This window comes from Siphateles boraxobius, unplaced genomic scaffold, assembly GCF_051911475.1.
Source record: "Siphateles boraxobius isolate OS27281-9 unplaced genomic scaffold, OSU_SipBor_1 130, whole genome shotgun sequence".
Classification (NCBI taxonomy): Eukaryota; Metazoa; Chordata; class Actinopteri; order Cypriniformes; family Leuciscidae; genus Siphateles; species Siphateles boraxobius.
The window spans coordinates 14674729-14694825 of NW_027508734.1; the positions used below are offsets into that span (position 1 = coordinate 14674729).

At 37.7% G+C, this 20097-nt stretch overlaps 1 protein-coding gene across 4 annotated transcripts in view; it reads right to left on the reverse strand.

Moving 5' to 3' along the window:
* The window catches only part of adamts17 (ADAM metallopeptidase with thrombospondin type 1 motif, 17), a 196612-nt gene that overhangs the window by 160366 nt on the left and 16149 nt on the right, over window positions 1-20097 (reverse strand). For all 4 annotated transcript variants that reach the window (XM_077227986.1, XM_077227985.1, XM_077227987.1 and 1 more), the window contains exons 4-6: window positions 12471-12643; window positions 5252-5335; window positions 3396-3550 (exon numbers count right to left, since the gene is read on the reverse strand). In XM_077227986.1, coding sequence (XP_077084101.1) covers window positions 3396-3550; window positions 5252-5335; window positions 12471-12643 — 412 coding nt within the window. The remainder of the gene's footprint in view (window positions 1-3395; window positions 3551-5251; window positions 5336-12470; window positions 12644-20097) is intronic.

Sequence of the window (20097 nt, forward strand, 5' to 3'; positions counted from 1 at the left end):
TGCCCCCTCGTGGGTTTTGTTTTCCCCTGTTTTTTCTATTATAATAAACGTTGTGTGTTTGCGTATACCGTCTGTGCTTGGGTTCATCTGCTATCCACATAACATAATTACATATCTTTAATAGTCAATTTCACATAAGGAACAAGAAACATATGGTATTTATGCAATGATTTTCCATCTTTTAGACTTATTATTATTCACATAGCAACCAATGATGTTAAAAATTTGTGATGTAATTAACTGGAAATTAACTTGTGTTGTTATCATTAACTAAAACTACTAATTTGTGTCTCTTGGAAAAAAAAAACTATTTTAATAAGTCAGTCAGTTTAATATAATTTAAGTTGAACCAAGTTGATTATACTATACAACTCGATTTTAAGGCAGCAAATTGAAATTAGTGTAAATTTTGAATGTATAGTGTTATTTAAATTACGAGCGCCAAATTACTAATGGCGCTTTTCCACTGCATGGTACGGCTCGGCTCGGTACGGCTCACTTTGTGGCACTTTTCCACTGCATGGTACAGTACGACTCACTTCGCCTCGCTTTAAACGATACCACCTCTGTTGAGGTTCCAAGCGTACCGTACCGCTACTAAATTGTGACGTGTAAACACTGCAGATCACTGATTGGTCAGACAGAATCGTCACTACCAGCGTCATTGTATTTGCGAGACATCAAACCCGCTAGATTTAAAGAGCCAGTAACAGCCACCAATGTTGCACCTGTTTTAAAACTACTTGCTTGCCTTGTTTGAAGAAAAAAGAAAGAAAAAAAATTCAAAAAATGAAATGGCTGAATCGTGGTCAGTGGACGAAGTGCAGACGTTCCTCTCGTTGGTTGCCGAGGAGCGGATAAACTATAACGATCAGTCTATAATCCCACCCACTTTGAAGCGGTACTAACTGCAGTGGGAAAGCAAACCGAGCTAAAGCTAACCCGAGCCGAGCCGAGCCGAGTCGTACCTTACAGTGGAAAAGCACCAAAAAACATCAGAGGACCTTTGAGATGGTTAGACAGAAAAAAATATATCAAATAGGCTTTTAAAACAAGAGAATTAACAAAGACGTTGTTGTTTACTAAACATCAGAAAGCTAAGATGGATGTCTCTTGTTTTGAGTCTACAATCATCAAACGTTTGCACCATACGTGCTCTGCAACATGTCACTTTGGCTGTCTGATGTCCCTCTATTCCAAAGCGTTTTTGATGTGGGCTTCTGGTTTCCCTTCCTGTTCCTTCACAGCTTAAGTGAATGTGACACACAGCTGGGTGCTGAAGACGAATCCCGTTTAGCCAAGGATGGCTAGGAATGGATACAGCTAGGCATGCTGATTTCCATTAGCGCTGACATGCATGGAGGACTGTCTCACAACTGCTGCAAAACTGTCCAGGCGAAAGCATTTCTAACCTCATCCTGCATAACAGTAGCTAATGCAGCTTTCCTTTCAACCCGGAAAGTCAGTGCAATAGAAAGACTATGATTATTTTTTATGCACAGCTTTTCAGTAATTTACAGTTCTGTGATCAATAGTACTGTAAATGCTGCTCCATCTGAAAGCACTGCGGGTTTGAGTCGCTTATAGCATGCAGTTGAGAGCACCCTCTGGCTTTCAGATGCAGCAGCATTTACTACTGATCACAGAGCCATGCTGCACTGACAAGCTGCACATAAAAAATATGCATAAATACTGCGCATAAAAAATAGTCACAGCCTTTGCCAAATCGCATGTGGTTTATGTTCGATTAATTGTGCAGCCCTACTTTTCTGACTTTGGATGGAACGCAACATAAAACTAGCTAACTAAATAACTATCTATCTATCTATCTATCTATCTATCTATCTATCTATCTATCTATCTATCTATCTATCTATCCATCTATCTATCCTAAAACATTCAAACAAGACTTTGGTGCACATTCAACATTTGATGCACAATCCTGGTAAACACTCAAGTTACGAGAGTGACAACTGCATTTAAATTCAAAAGTGAATCCATGTAAATTCTGTTCCATATTCATAAGGACAGCAGTTGCTCACTTTAACCTGTAATAATATTAGATTGTGAATGCATTGTTGTGGAGGATACAGTAGAGTACCTGAAATAGTTCTTTAAAATGCACAAAATGAGCACAGATTGGTCAGTTAGGGTTTTATGAGGGGTCTTAGCGAAGGGCTGATTGTGTTCAGAATGCGTTTAATCTCTTAGAAGAACAGTGAAAAGCGCATCTATGTGGCCGTAGATGCGTTAAGAAGATAATCTTTCTTCAGTCAGCAAGTGCTGCGGGAACCTGGGACGAGCCACTGTCAGCTCCTACAAAGCTGTGAGAGGGGAAACCGAGGCGCACCTTGTCAAGCCTTAATTTGCTTTGATGCATTCTCGCTGCCCCGAGCCATCTTGGCATGCAAGACGAGACAGATGTTGCTCCTGTACGCCGCATCCTTATAGAGAGTTCCTTTTGTACGCCAGCGGAGATCATATTTAACCCGGTGCAGGGGAAACAAAGGCACTCTCTGTGTGAACTCGCTCTCCCTGCGAGCTTCTCGGGTCCGAGATGACAGATATCATCTGACAGGCTCACATGTGTCGTTTTAACAAAAGGATTTTCATTTTCTTTACTTTTTTTGAATTTGAAAATTACAGTACACTAATAAACCCTAATCCCACGCCGGGAATGCAGTGTTTTGGCTGCCGCTAGTAATCTGTTGTACTGAAAAGTTGAAGATTGGGAGCAAACTTGTCTCGCTGACAGAAGGATTATTAGGGTCTATCACAGCTCAGATACTGGCAGGTTCAAATTGTGTTGGATCTCAATAAAAGGGATGAAAAAAGGTTAAATCTGTCTTAATACAACCAAGAGCTGAAAGATACAGGACTTCAAAGAATGTGAGTGACAAAACGGAAAGTGAAAGATGTAAAAAAGAAAGAAAAAAAGGGACTGCGATGGAGAAAGAAAAGCGAAATGAAGAATAATATCTGTGCAGATGTGATAAGCCCAAAAAGTATTTGGATACAGAAATAACAATTAAAATATTTTAGTTCAATTGGATTACTTTGCAAGCATCTCAAATGCTGCATGATCTTTTAACTTTCTTCATTGTTTTTGGTCAATGTCTTTTAATTAACTGGCGTATTGGAAATTTTTGTGGATGTATGAAGCTCTACTCAAGTTCACACAGGTATGGGGTTCATTAAATTAACTATGAACATGATCCAGTAATATATCAACTAAAAGTGTTTTGCTTGTGCTCTATTAATTAATTTCTTTAAATTAATTCAAATTGTTTTTAAAAAATGTAATCTAAAGCATTGACATTCAGACAACAATGAATGAAATGTCCAAATAATTGTTGGGGTCATTCTATAATTGTTTAAGCATAATTGATCAGTACCTGGTGACCAGCACAGCCACGTCGACAGGAGGAGGGTCTTCTCTGCTCCCAGGAACATGATTGTTACCCAGGTATCGTGCGCCATATTCCTCATGCTGCCAATGACAGAAGCTCTCCAAGGCTTTTTCGCCATGATGGCCCACCTTCAGCTTTTCCTGAGAGCACATTGGACAATATCTGCGCATTAGAATATAATTATAAGATTATGATACAGGTTTAAATTAATTTAAGGTTTAAATTAAATGTTTCCCAATTTATTTTGTAAGGACAAACCTTCAGTGGTCATTTAAACATGATCAGAGTATTAAATGTCAGTCCATTCACTTTACATGCTGGTGAACTGCAGGATTTATTTTTTCCTTTAAAACAGTAAGACATAATGAATTCTGTCCCACACAGCCTCATTTTAATTTGCCTCAAATTAAATATGACATCTACTTACAGGGCTAAATAGTTTACAAGCCAGTGGATTTCACTTTAAGGACCCTATAAAATTGGCGAGAGCAGTATTTCCTATTCACACAGGAAAGGGAGCACACAAAGCAAATTTGTGCTTAAACAGCCTTTATGGTGTTTACATTAATCATGATTCGCTACTTTGCTACTTGCTAGTCATTATAGAGAGTGTTTTATTAGACAAAAGTTTGCATACACTACCGTTCAAGACTTTGGAATCAGTACGATTCTTTATTTAAATGATTATTTACTTATAATTTTAATATTATATATACTTTTAATTTAATTTTAAGTAAATATATATAATATAATTTTAAAACTTATATGACAACAAGGACACATTAAATTGACCAAAAGACTTTTACATTGTTACAAAATCATATTCAAATAAATGCTGTTCTTTTGAACTTTCTATTCATCAAAGAATCCTGAAAAAAATGTGTAACTGTTTCTACAAAAATATGAAGCAGCACAACTGTTTTCAACATTGAGCACCAAATCAGCATATTAGAATGATTACTGAAGGATCATGTGACACTGAAGACTGGAATTATGATGCTGAAAATTCAGCTTTGCATTTATATTTTCAAACAGAAAACAGTTATTTTAAATTGTAATAATTTTTCACCATATTACTGTTTTTACTGTATTTTTGATCAAATAAATGTAGCCTTGGTGAGCATAAGAGACTTCTTTCAAAAACATTAAAAAATCTTACCAATTCCAAACTTTTAGTGTGTGTCTCTGCGTGCAAGATCAGCAATATTTTTGGTCCAATTTTAAATGTGTATCTAATAAAAGTCTGTCAACTTGTAGAAGTACACCAGCACATATTGTTTGGCATCAAAGATAACAGTCTCCATGGGATCTTTAATTTAATTATAAACTTCCACTGACATAAACGTGGTCTTTGTTGGTTAATCGATCACACAACGTCATCAAAATGGCTTTAAGAATTGCTGGTGTAATTCGGCTGGACTTGAAGTCAGTTTGTTTCAAGCATCTAAACCCATAATTTCCCTGATTTTATCTTCCTGATATCAGAGATTGTGAGTCCAAAAGGTTTGCCCTGAAGCAAAAATACACACACACTAATGTTTATTCAGTGACATCCTGACATACGTCATTTTACACTTTAGATGTGAGTACTCAAAAAACCTTCTGGCAGACACTCCGGAGCCTTTAGAGAGAATGCAATCCAGCAATAAAATGGAGGGGAAAACCGATAGTTAAAAAACACACACACACACACACACACACACACACACACACACAATAGCAAGATAATATCGCAGGTCCTGAAAATATGAATAAAACAGCAAGGGAGTGGATCATTGGTTGAGTAACTACATGGATCTGGTTGTTAATCTAGTTTGTATACATCACAGGGTCACACTTACTGGACGGGTGTGCAGAAGAACTAACTTGGTGACCCGGATGTTGAGCCACACACCCAAACTCTGGTGTTGAAACATGTTATAAACCTATACAAAGAGAACAAGACAAGAGAATTAACTTACTAATCAAATATGCAATATCACATATAAAAATAAATATTACAAAGTTCAGTTTTGAAAGTTATGTTATTGTTTAGCAGTTGACCAGTTTGGGTTTTACAATAACCAAAGACAAAGCTTTGATGGAATATTTACTTAAAATTCAGTTCAAATATTTATACACACAAAACATGAAGTATCTAGTATTTAGCAGTCAAAGATAAAATGTCTGTTAAATGCCAAGCAGGCACGTTATAAGCTGATGTTGGTCTCAAAATAGCCCGATATACCAGCAAGGCACATAATTTATCTGATATTCGGCTATTTTGATACCAACATCAGCTTATAACATGCCAGCTTGGCATTTAACAGATATTTAATATCATTTCAATGAAGTGAAGTGAATAGAAAAAAAATCTGAGAAAATACTGACTCTTTGAAGTCATTGTATCAATTGTAACAAACAGAGCAAAAATGGAGTTTCAGTTGGTAAGTTCGATTAATTTCTTTGAATTAGTTCAAACTGTATTTTTTAATTCATCAATTCAAAACACTGATTCAATTACTCATTTGCAACATGACATTTTTTGTATTGGTGAAGTTGTATTGGTTGTATACAGTTGGCCAATAAACAGTTCCAAAATCTACAGACACCTTGCGCAGATAATGCAAAATATTGTGTAAATACTGAGTAAAAGCATCGCTATCTGTTATTTAAAAAACATATAGGTCTCAGCCAATTGGCTACACAATAAATTCTGATTTACAACATGCAGTATCTCTATATAAAAGGAAGATAAAATAATCAAGAAAGAAATAGAGTTGAGCTTTCATCACCCTCACAGAGTAAGCTGTGTGATTCACAATACCATTAACATTTTTTTTACTATTGAAAAAAAATCAACGACAATTCCATGCGGGGTAGTTAATGAAGAAGTCTAGAGCTGAACTGAAGGGAGGATTCAGATATTGATGAGTAACCAGCATCTGGAGGGGAATATCAGAATAACAGCACGATTTTCCACAGCGTTGTCGAACTCGTCTGTGGAGAATGGATTTATAAGGTCCTCAGGGATGACAAGAGGAGGTGTACTTTCTTACAAAAACACACACATCTGGGCAATTCATTTATTTTTACATTAATCTTCATTTGACTCATCATTGTCTTTAGAGATACAGTAGAAAGGGCTGTTCTTAAATTGATGAGCTTTGCTTTACCACAGCAGATGCAGTGAGGTGTTGTTTTGTGGACTGTTTTACAGATCAATATTTAGTTTGTTTGTACTTTATTACACAGGCTTGTTTCCAGACGCTTGCAGCGCACACTGTGTTTATGAACCTGTTCTGAATGAGAGTGAGGTCATTCACTCTGGGATGAACTGAAATACACAAATCAAAAAGATTTTTCTTTCTTCTATCCTTTCAAACCTACACACACAATCTCATCTTAAAGTTTGAACAGGTACAGAAGCTGATCGTTAAAGTCAATATGAAGTCAAAACAGATCATATTTATATTTTAATACATACTCATGGTGTTGCACCTTATTTCAAATAAAAAGATTTGGTCTTCATAATCTTGTATATTAATCAGAATTATTTTATATATACTGTTGTAGTATTTATTAACATTTTGAATTTGCTTTTATTTTTATAATTCCAGTTCTCAATATGTGTTCCTCTGTGTACATCATCAGTCACAGATGATGGACAAGATGGCTAACCAGGAGAGTCTTCACGAATGTTAGTATCATTAACACAGGCACCTGCACAAATATGTACAAAACTCATGCATTAAAGTTAACTATGATAAGAGTCTATGTATGTTTTCAACAGCACTGAATCATGGAGACCTAACACTTGTAAGGGCCTAGCAACTAAGGACAGCTAAGCTAACATTAGAAAACAGTTGGGTTGTTGAGAGTAGCGCAATGTACATAGGCTAACTGATATCGACAGTAATATTAACTTCTTTAACTCTGACGCTGAATGTTTGCGCCTTCAATCCAGATGAATATTAAAAATATTTTTCAAGAATAAAAAGGCCACATCCTGAGGCAAAAACAGAGGTATCAGCAAAACAGTTAGAAACTTACACAGCAGGAAAGCTGAACAGTCTGACCTGTATGGTTAGCTATCAGGTTAATTTGTTTAAAATATTCCAGGCTTCAACCAGTGGTCCTGTGGCAGTTGAAAAAGATAGAGAGGGTCAAGGAGATCTATAATGAAGAGAGAGAAGTGAATGCTCCAGGTAGTTCAGACGCAGCAGGTGAGATGGGCAAAAAGCAGATGTACAAGCAGGCCAGGTCAGGAAAGCTGATTTCTCAGGAAAAGGAGCCTCATTTCTATTTGTCTGTGCCTTGTAGACATGACATCAACAAGCACAGACTGGATTTAATTCATAGTGGCTGAATATGCACTTATGAAAGGACATTAGAAAAAAAATTTCATGAAAGGCCCGTAAAATAGCATGTTCAAACGGGTGCAAAGTGTACCATAATTAATAGAGCTGTCATGTGGGGAAGATGTTTAATTATGTAAATAAAGTTATTAACAATTTTAACATATTATGTGTTGTTTTGCATTATAGTATTAGTTCCCCCTATGTATTTATGAATATAATATCAAAATAATATTAGTCTTTAATCTCTGATGTCATGAATCCCTTTCATCTTCAAGGTTTAATTTTTAATTTATCAACCTCTCCAACAACGTGAAACCTCCATTCTGAAACAGCTATTTTCAGTCTAGTCAATCCCAGATAGATCAAATCAGACCAATGCATACATTTTAATTCATTTTATATCTTGTTTCACTCAAATTATGGAAATAATGGGTTTGTGAACTAGGTCTTTGCCAAGCTTGTCTAAATAAGTGTAAACTTTGAAACCGGCATTTATTAGTGCTGTCAGGCATGTTTGTTTCGTTAAGTTTTGGTTTGGTTCTGTTCCTGTGTTGCCAATCCTAGTTTGTTTCCATGGTTACTGATTATGTTTAGCACCTGTCTCTAGTTCTGTTGTTTAGCTATCCAGTGTATATAAGGCCCTATAGTTTGTTCAGTTCTTTGTCTTGTGTTGTTTTTCCTGCCACGTGTTTGCTCCTGTGATTTCTGCTGTTTGTATTATCTTCTTTGTGTTTTTTATTAATAAAGATATCTGCATATAGATAATTTCTTCTCATTTTGCCTGACCTGCCGTGACAAATGCTGTCAGAGCCATGACATTGTTGTAAGGTTAGCAACACCCACTTCTACTGCAAACAGCATTTTTCTAAGACATTTCTAAAGAGATTATATTAGAAAGATGAATTTATGACTTGTTAAATAAATGATGATTTGTTGTCTTTAAACTATGAGGTTTTGCAGCATATATAGGGCCGAATCTACTAACAACTTGTACCAACACAAACCCTCTTTTGGGGTTAAAAAATAACTACTGTCAGGATTTACTAAAGACAAGCAGTGAAAAATTTGCGCTAAAAAGACGTGGAAAGTTATTTTTGTGGCTGACCTTATTGCAAATGCATTTGTAGGAGTTTCCCTTTCAGACGCAACATTATGGGAGGAGAGTATTTAAATTAATCATGCAAGGTGATTTACTAAGGTTTGCACTTGTCAATTTACTGGTGTTTGTTTCATTATTTACCGCCCAAAAAAGCACGTCTTAAACCAGAGGCTTGTCACAAGTGGTTGCAGGCAGACAGATGAAGACTGATGAATGAAGTACCAAAACAAGTTTAATTACAAATATCCAAAAGGCAACAGATGGTGGCAACACACATAAATGTAAGAGAGACCAGACAGAGAATGAACGTGAGGATACAACTTAAATAGGAACTCATAGAAGATGATTAATAGAACAAAGCTGAAACAAACAAACTAATAATTACTGTAACGAGGGAGACAAACGATTGGCGGGAATCTGAACAAGGAAGACACGTGGCAAATGAAAACAAACTGAAAATCCATGTAGTCCAATCTAACTGAACATATTAGTGACATTCCAGCAAGGCGCCACCTCGCGGCGTAGCAGAATGATGGCAGAGGGAGGGAGGGATGGAGGGGGTTTAGGAGGAGTATGAGGATGTGGCGAAGGGATAGTGGCAGGATGTGGTGAAGGGATGCTGATGGCAGGATGACGAGACTCTGATGGTGAAGGGGGAGAAAGCCTGATGGCCCAGACCTAGAGCTTCACAGATCCGACAGCCCACGATGGAGACAAAGGCGGGAGGAGACACGATGTAGTAGGTGTGGCTGCCGACATATGGGGATGACCAAAGGAGACGAGGACCCAGGATCCGATGGCACAGACGGAGGGTCAATGGAGCTGAGCAACATTGCTGGTGCTGGAGACCCACGCGATGCCATGGAGACGAGCGTTGGAGGCGGAGCTGGAGTACCCGAGGTCTGGGGCGATGCTGAAAAGGAGGAGGAACCCGCTGCAGCTGTAGGGGTGGAGGGACGGAGCGCAGTGGACAGCCAGTATGTCTGTGGTGGAAGTAGAGCGACGACTGACCACGGGGGAGCCGGTGGGACGAGGGAACCCAGTGGCAGGGTCGAGCCGTCAGGCCGACGAGCCGAGATGGAGCAAAGTTATCCGAGGCTGGAGGCGGAGCCACAGAACCCACTTGCGTGGGCACTGGTGGTAGTTGTACATGGTTTCCGTTCTCTCGGCCGCTGGTGTCGTGGGCTCACACCCCTGGTCAGACTCGCTTAGGGGCTCTACTTCTGGGACCATAGTGAGCACTGTCCTCTTGTCCTCGGGCTCTGGCTGACTTGTCTCGTGAATTCTCTGTGGTTGATGGTTGTAAATCCAGCTCTGGATCTGGCTGTGCTCTGAATCGGGGCCGGACGCTCTCTGGGGTGGTTAAAGTTCACCCCGATCCAGAACAAGGTCTTCAGGGTCTTGTCATCGAGGGGGCAGGTGATGGCAAGATGGCTAAAGTTCAAAAGATTGGTGCTCTCCTAAATAAATTGGGCCTTTATACCCATTTTTGGAGGTCTGCTCTTCTGTCACAAGTGGTTGCAGGCAGACAGATGAAGACAGAAGAATAAAGTTCCAACACGAGTTACAAATATCCGGAAGGCAACAGATGGAGGCAACACACGTAAACGTAAGAGAGACCTGACAAAGAATGAACGTCTACTAACTAGTAGATTGGACTGGTCATTTGGAAATGATTTGGCTGCATCTGTGTTCTTTAATTTGCGCTTTGTCAATAGATCATGAGCAGAACTTTCCACTCCCATCGGCGCGTTTTTGGAATTGCACTCTCACGCTAAATTGCCCTGTTTAGTAAATCTGGCTTTTAAACAGCACTCTCATTTTTGTAACAGAGCCCATGTAATTAAAGCAGCACTATGCAGGAATTCCGTTTTTGTCAAACAGTGACCCCTAGAGTCGCTGTAGAGTACTTGTATTTAACGTTACTGTCGTAATTAAATACAACTCACGCAGAGCGTGACAGTCTATGATCTGCACTCACGGCCTCTCCACTTTATAATAATAAAGTAACCTACCGCATTAGGCTTACCTGAGCCTAAATGCCAGATGACAAGTTACATCATGTACATCGCATTATTTCATAACAATGTCCGTTATTATGATGTTGTTAGACATGATTATTGCAATTTATCATAATAGTTTGCAAATTGCACTCATTTACACTATTTACAACGTGTAGGCTTATTTATGTCCTGATAAATATGTGAGATATTGACAACTGTTCTCATGATAATCGCAGGAATCAACTTTAACAGTGAAAGCCTGAGCGAGTAGGATTATTGTACGTTTCCTCACGCTGTCAGATTCTCGTTACCTTTTTCTAGACTCTTCCGACCACGCTTTCTTCGTTTTTTTCTCCATTCTGAAAACGCAGATCCGATATTTACTCGTGTCTGACTCCTCGCTCGGTCAGTCTGCCGTTTCCTCTTTCTCTGTTCCTCCGACAATGCTTTCCTATCTTTCTGCTTCTTATATGCCAGTTAGCCATGACGATACTAGCCGGATCTGGATAGGGGCATGTAATGTGTGCAGTGCCGTTAAGCAATTCGTTACATCGCGAGAGCTGAAATCACGCAATACTTCCTGACACGGCGGTCCGCCAGCCCAAAGTTGCAAGTGTGGTTTTTCCACTCACAGGCACCAGAGGGGGGCGAGATTACCACCATTCAACCCGAAAAGAGTCATATAACCATTCCAATAACTCTGAAGCTGTTCAGTTAAGCTAAAAAAAACTGCATAGTGCTGCTTTAAAGAGAGGTGTGAATGTCATGAATGTCATGCCGACTCATGAATGTCACACACAGCACAGCTGCGGTCAGCAGAGCAAATGCTACACTCACACACTGTCTCTCAACCGCTAACTGTCTCTGCCGTGTTTTATGACCCATTTCTCTTCCATTTTGCCAGGAGTGTCCAAAGGCTCTGTTACATACAAAACATGTAGTGTAAACAATCTAAACCAGGGTTATTATTGTTGAATAAAAATAAAAAATAAAAATATTATTATTTAATTAGCTCATGTGGAAAAAAATGCATAATTTTTTAATGTATTGTTAACAACTTATTAGCTGTAAATAGTTCTCACTTTAGATTAGTCACGGCTTATAAGAAAATGTAATTAATTAAGTGCTTTAAACCAACCTTTGTTAGACATTAATTGCATTAGTATTATGTTGGGTAGGTTTAGGGGTAGAGTTAGTGTAATGGCATAGAATTTACAGTTTGAATAGAATAAAACAACATTTGCCACAACATATGCCAACGTGTGTGTGTGGATGTATTTGTAAACAATTTAAAGAACACTGAAAATGAATGTGATTAATGTCTAATAAAGGTTGGCTTAAAGCACTCAATGACAGTTTCCATTTTCCCTAATCTAAAGTGAGAACTTTGTATTTCTAATAACCAATTAGCAATTACTTTTCTATGAGCCAATTAAACAATAGTAATTGTGTTAATTACAGTGAAAATGAATGAAGAAATTGCTATTTATATATAGTCTAAAGGTTTTTTTTGGATTTTGTATAAAGGTTCATAAAACTTCTATTTAAAAAAATAGATTTTTCTGACCGAATATTATTACATATGTCAGCCTATATGTTATGTGAATATGTGACTCACCATGTTCATGACGGTGAGCAGGAAGCGTTGGGCAGCCTCAGCACCGTGGTACTGCACCATATTTGCGTCAGCCACAACGACCGTCTCCACGGTGTACTCTCTACTCAGCCTGATGGCGTTCCTCCTGCCGCGCACCTCCTCTGCTCTTTTTGCCTTTTTCTCCTTCTTCTTGTCTAAGACACACACACACACAAGTACAAAAACAGAACTGTTAGGCCAGAGAAATACTGTACACTACCATTCAAAAGTTTGGGGTCGGTACTTTTTTTGATGTTTTAGAAAATCTTTTATGCTCACCAACACTGCATTTATTTGATCAAAAATACAGTAAAAACAGTAAAATTATGAAATATCACAATTTAAAATATTTTTTTCTATTTTAAATATATTTTTAAATGTAATTTATTCCTGTGACAGCAATGCTGAATTATCAGCATTATTGCTCCGGTCTTCAGTGTCACATGATCCTTTTTTAAATAATTTTAATATGTAGATTTGCTACTAAAGAAACATTTCTTATTTTTATCAACATTGAAAACAGTTGCTGCTTAATATTTTTGCGGATGAAAATTTTGCGGAAACATTTTTCAGGATGTTTTTATTAATAGAAAGTTCAAAAGAACAGCATTTATTTGAAATAGAAATCTTCTGTAACATCATAAATGTATTTACTGTCAGCTTTGATCATTTAATGCATCCTTGCTGAAAAAATGTCATTTTTAAAGCATTTCTATTTAAAAAAATGTATGGACTGTTCTTTTGAATGGTTGAAAACTTTATGCAAACATGAAAGCTTCATTAACACATTTCAAGCGTGCATACTAAAATCCAGATTGCGTGTACTTGTGCAGGGTATGTTTCATGTCTTAGCATCAAACCTGCAATTATTTCAGGAAATGTGTTCTTTGTTATTCTGAAAGACATACATATGTATACAAAGACATCGAGATTGATACATAGGACAAACACAGAATTACAGTTCCTGGAGCTGATAAACAAATCAACAACAAACAGAAACTCATCAAACATTACGGTTATAAACCACAATGTTTGACTGAACCTGCTATCAGCTCTAAGCAAGGGACACATTTTGGTCCTAAACAAGCACAATTCATCCTCAGAATTACACCACATATGTTGTGTGTGCACAATTAGACCTGATCTCAACAAAGGCCAAAGCTTTACTGTAACCAAGTCCAAACCTTTGAGAGAGCCAATGTCCACCAGAAATAAGACCTGACCAAAAGAACAGAGACAGAAATAAAACCAAAACAGTTTTATTGTGACTGATTGAAAGGTACATGTTTAAAAAATATATAGTTTTTGTAACTTTTATGTGCAAATTTAATATTGGCATTGGCCCGATAACTGTATACGTAAGATGAGGCCATGAGGATTTATAAGGTAAATGGCTGACAACTGATCCCGTCGCAAACCTGTCAGCAAATAAAATCCATTTATAATACACTTTCACCACAACCAACAATCACACACAAATGGTATTAGGAACAGACAGTGTTCCTTCTTGGTGTGAGATTTTCATAGTCTGGTTGCAGGGACATTTCCCAAATAAACATGAGCGTGGTAAGTGTTTGTTTACTGAAGACACCTGTAAACATCCCCAGAGATGTGAAGATCCATTATCTTGGGGAATAAGCAAAAAAGTGTTTACCAGAACACACGTGAAAAAGTAAACTCCAGATTTCTAAAGTATAATTTTGCTTTAAACAGTGGTTTTCCACCATCTGGAGTCCAGTTTTGGTTTGTTTGCTTGGTTGCACAAACCTACCGATTTGTCCTTAAAGCTCCCAAAATGTTAAATGATGGTTCAAACTGTTTCGCTTTGTCTAGCTGTTTTATCGTTAAGTAAAAAAAAGTGCTGCAAGTGCAGCTCTTTGAATGGGGAAACATCAAATTCTCCAAAACTGTTCGACAAGCTTAAGATTAAATTGTATATTTGAAATCCCCAATGAAATCTGACAACAACGATCTCATACATTTTGTTTCTAAACGCTTGAATCATCAAAAAAAATAAAATTCATGCAGGACCAAGCTATTGTGCATGCGCAGCACTAAGCGCGAGTCTCTGAACACTGACCATTTCTACAGGAACCGGAGCTTCTAATGGCAGCTGCAATGACGAGATCACTTTACCAATCAGTGATTGGCTCTTATTTAGAACGCGGGACTTATTCCGCCATATTGTGTGTGGCACTTTCTCCAGTTCATAGTAATACAAGTGCACCTCGTCTTTCTATTTATAAAGTCTTTGCTAGTACATTCATTGAAGGCATTTATCCAGTGCTTTGGCATCACATATGAAACCATTGCGATCAATAGATGGAAAGTATACTTCTGCTAGGAAATAAGCATTTCTGTGTGAATACAAGCAAGTGCTACTATATTGATGTCCTGGTGATTTATCGGCGAGCTATAAACATGTCAACTTTAACTAACTTTAACTAATGCAAGTTTACAAGATTTCCATTACACAAGAGTAGATGTTAAAACTTCATTCTGATTTGTACTCTGCTTTCGCCAAGATAAGCACCAACTAAGACGTAGCTTTACAGTAACCTATGCTTCTCCATCCATTTACGCTTCTTTCCATATGGTGATGTGAATCTCCTTCTGTCTGGTGTTAATAGCTGCATGTGACCTAACCACAATCTCTCCCAATCTCTCCGCAACCTGACCATACGCGCCAACCCGTTTGAATAAGGCTGTCGAGCCCTACTGCCAACGTTAAAGCAGGTTCAGTGGCAACGGTTCCATATGGCATACTACCGCAAAACACAATATCTGTCCAAACACCAATCCTCATTCACGCAAAATACACAGGAACGTAATAACTGTAATTACTATGCACACTATACAAATAAACCAACAGACTCTTCGAGATTTTCAGGAATTCTTCGAAACCGTAGCGTGGCGGCCTGTACTCAGCCAGCCAGAATCTTTCCGTCTCAACCACAGCCAGTTGCTGCTCCTCTCAGCTGCTTCAGATAAATTCTTTTCTGTGCGAAGCAACTCTTGGCCACTGAATCCGACGTCTCTGAGGAACCTGGTTGTAGAGTGTGCCACAAATCCTCGACAACCCACTTCCACTGGATAAACCCGGACTCTCCATCCTCGCTGTTCTGCTTCAGTGGCCAGCTGAGCATACCGCAGTTTCTTCCTCTCATATGCATCCTCCCATGGCACTGTTAACTCTATCAGTTGAACAATGCATGCTGATCCAGACCAGAAAACAATATCTGGTCGGAGGTTAGTGGTGGCAATCTCAAGTGGAAAAATAAGCCGTTGATCAAGATCAGCCAGCATCTTCCAGTCCCTAGCAGCTTCCAGTTGTCCTGGGCGAGAATTGGTTTTAACACCTTTTCTTGGTGATTGCTCGCCTGGGCGGAGGAATATTGTCTTCTGTGTGTAACGTTTTGCTAGAACAGGTGGCAACTTATTGGTCATGTTACGCTTGTCTTCCAATGCTAAAGCCAAACATCAGAGTACTTGGTCATGGCGCCAAGTAAACCGACCTTGGCTAAGATATCATATTATGAATCTTAGCATTCACAGAAGAAATTTTAATCCTAATAATGGCTACACCAGTGTTGCTATTGTTAACTTAAACTAAATCTATTTTAAAAAAAAAATCTTAATTGAAATAAATCTGAAATAAAAAAAATTGCTACAAAAGTTACAAATTAAGTTACCTAAATTAAAACTTAATAAAAAGATAAATATGAAAAAAATAATAAATATTACAAAAACAAGTAAAAATCCAACTTAAATTAAAATGAAAACTGAAAATATAAAAATTAAAGCAAAATAAAAATATTAATATTAGTATATAAATAATTCTAAAACAACACCGATGTGCACCAGTAGTGAAACAAAAAGGCAATTTGGTGATGGGGGTCTCTGCTGTATGTTTACAGGTCTTTAGAATATGTATAGTTGTGTGAATGTGCGCGAATTTATAAATGACTAACACAACATATGGTGCTAATGTGACGGTCTTTTTGCAGCACAAGCGTTTTTTCCATTCTCAGCTGTTTTCAGGCAGATCTGACTAAAGAGAATAGAAACTAATGGTGCCATGTGCTTCCACACAAATGACACTGAAAATCCACATTTACTAGAAATTTGCTGAAAGAAACCATCAATAATTCCTGCAGACAGAGACAACCATAAAACAAGTAATGAGTAAAGAAGCAATCACAAAACTGTCATCTAAAGCTGTGATAATGAGACTTATACGGCTGACTGAGGTGCCTTCTGCTGTTCTTATGTCTTAAAAGAACACAAACACAAGTTCAGTCATTATTTATAGACCCTGATGTGTTTGATCTTCTGTGGAAGACAAAAGGAAAAGTTTAGCAGAGATTTTCATTCCATACAATGAAAGTGAATGGAGACAGGTGCTGTCAAGTGCCCAAAAATGACAAAGCAGCACCATAAACAGTCTGCACTACATAATAACCATATCAAGTCATTTTTTTTTGTATAGTGCTTTTGTCAAGCTCCCAGTGAGCAGCCAAAGGAAAAACCTCCAAAAGATGAGGGAGAAAAACCCAGAGAAGAACCAGATTCAGCTAGAGGAGCCTAAACTGCAATAACTGCACATATGCTAAATATCATTTATTCACATAGTAAGTGTAAATGCAACCATGTGTTCACTAAATATATCCATTAAAATGATTTCATTTTTTCAAAATTCTAGTTAATAATTATTTGTTTGGATAAACGACTAAAGTGAATCACCAGACACTACTGTTCAAAACTTTAAGGTCAGTAAGATTTTTTTAAATAATGCTTTTGCTGAGCAAGGATGTATTATATTGATCAAAAGTTACGGTAAAGACATTTATTACATTTGTTACAAAATTTTGTTTTGAACATTTTTAAATGTTGTTTTGAAAGTTATATTTATCAAAGAATCCTGAAAAAAACGGTATCACAGTTTCCACTTAAATATTAAGCAGCACAACTGTTTTCAATATTGTTAATAAGAAATGTTTCTTGAGCAGCAAATCAGCATTTTAGGATGATTTCTGAAGGATGATGTTGAAGACTGGATTAATGATGCTGAAAATTGAGCTTTGCCATCATAGAAATAAATTAAATTTGATAATATATTCAAATAGAAAACAGTTATTTGAAATTGCAAAAAGCATTTCACAATATTACTGATTTTAATATTTTTTACATGAAATAATACAGCCCTGGTGAGACTTCTTTCAAAAACATAAAACAAAATCTGAACATATTATAGCTTTCTGTGCAAGATAAACAAAACAAAATATTTGAAACTCACTAAAATTACAACATTTTTGCATATTCAAAGTTGTTTTGATCTTCAATCAGTTATGAGACATGAGAATCAATAGTGTGCGTAAACCTGGCACAACACATTTCTATGGACAATATTTGAAGATTAAACATTGTGTTAAACTCTTTTATACTCTTTATATGTGTTTGGAACAACATGAGGGTGAGTAAATGATGACAGATCTTTTATTTTTGGCTGAACTATTCCTTTAAAAATCCATTTGTTTATGACATCCTCTTGATGTCTAAATAAAACTCATTCGAGTCATTGATACTTTTGGATGTGGTCAATTATTGTTCACTTCAACTCTCCACAACATTTAACCTGATTTCAGGCCATGATGCTGATGAGTGTCCATTCCAAAATCCAATTAATTAACTGCCGATAAATCCCTCAGTCAGGCCCCTGAAGCTTTGTGAGGGGCCATAATGGTGAAAATGGTGTGGATGACTATAAATAATATTTTCATGCTGAAGGGGAATCATAAATCACGTACCCAGACCTGCTCAATCTCGTGTGTGCATGTGTCTGTGTGTGTGTGTGTGTGTGTGTGTGTGTGTGTGTGTGTGTGTGTGTGTGTGTGTGTGTGTGTGTGTGTGTGTGTGTGTGTGTGTGTGTGTGTGTGTGTGTGTGTGTGTGTGTGTGTGTGTGTGTGTGTTCATGCTTTTTGAGGGCCATCAAATTGGTAGGTAGAAGAAAAATGCTTTTTTTCCCTGTATAACAGAGTAGCTGAAAAATTATGGTCTTTTATAAAATGTTTTGCCTCCATTGCTTAAAAGACTAAACACGGTTTTCTATGGAGTTAAGTTTAAGTATCAACTTTGACTAAGATGTTTCTCCCAAGAGGGCTTATAATAGAAATAAAACAATCAAATGAGCCAATCATTGTCATTTGGAGAGTTTTTTGTTTAGTTTTTTGTTGTTGTTGTTGTCGTTGTTGTTTTGCTCTCCATTTAATTTAATTGCAGTCTAGGAGAAACAACTAAAACAACTGAGATGTTAAAGAGATCTTCACATATATTAACTCTATATATATTAACATATATTAACTCTTAGCACTTCGCTTTATTATCGCCCATGCTACCAACCTGGTACTCTTTTTTAGCTCTTCAACGCCCATGTACACACGGTAAGGTTTCAGGAGTGACAACTGCATTTAAGTGCGTGAGTGAATCCCCTAAATTATCATTATTGTGTGTGTGTACGGAACATGACTCACTCCCGAAACTGCGATGATTGACACCATATGGTCACAATAGCAACGTTCTGGCATCTCACGTGTTTGGTCTCCGCTATTTTTGACACAAATGAATATAACAATGACAAAAGGCTTGTTGTGTTCAGCAATTTTAACTAAACCACAGTCATCTGAGGCGTTTTGTTTATGCTTATGCTTCAGTTCCATACACACTGCGTAGAATATTTGTAAATACAGTTATCACTACCTGCATTTTTCGGGAGATAATTCGGAATATATACCTTCAAACTAATGCTGTAAGAAACTGGAATTTTATAGGAATACATTTTCTCTTTATTCTGTCATCCTTTACTCATCCTTATATCATTCTCAACCCGTACACTGTTACTCTGTGAGACAAAAGCAGAATAGAGCTTCAATTTAGATCTTGACAGTATAAATCACGATTCATTTAGTGATCCATGAGCTTTTAATCAATGTACTTCTCCATTTAACAAATAAACTGTAAGTCACTTCAGATAAACGCACCACCTAAATGACAAGTTTCTCATTATCATTTTGGCTAGATTCTGTTCTCTCAAGACACCAAACTAGCCACTAACCAGCCCCAGAGTTCAGCATGAATGTGCTGTATGCATTAATCAAACGCTCTTCTTGGATCAGCACTACAAATTTCACACGTTGTTTCCTCTCGGATCAGATCAGTCTTTGTGTCAGCTCCCAAACCGGCGTTCCCTCCACTCAATGTGGATACTTGATCCTCTTCAACCCCACTCACGACGGTAACACACCGACATGAAGAATGAGGCAAGCAGTCTGTTTGTGCCGAACCTGAGCTTCCTGGCATGTGAGCGTGGGCAGAATGGATCAACGGACGTACAACTACGCAGATTACACGGGGCGATTAGAAGTGCTAAGTGCGTTTTGTCAGAATCCTATTTCAGGGGAGACAGAGAGCGAATCATTGAGGAAAACCGGCAGCTTTTCCTCACTCCTGCCGTCACCACCGTGCAACCTGATCCATCTTACGAATCCTGTCTGTCTCTGTGTGTGTGTCTGTGCGTGTGCGTGCGTGCGTGCGTGCGTGCGTGCGTGCGTGC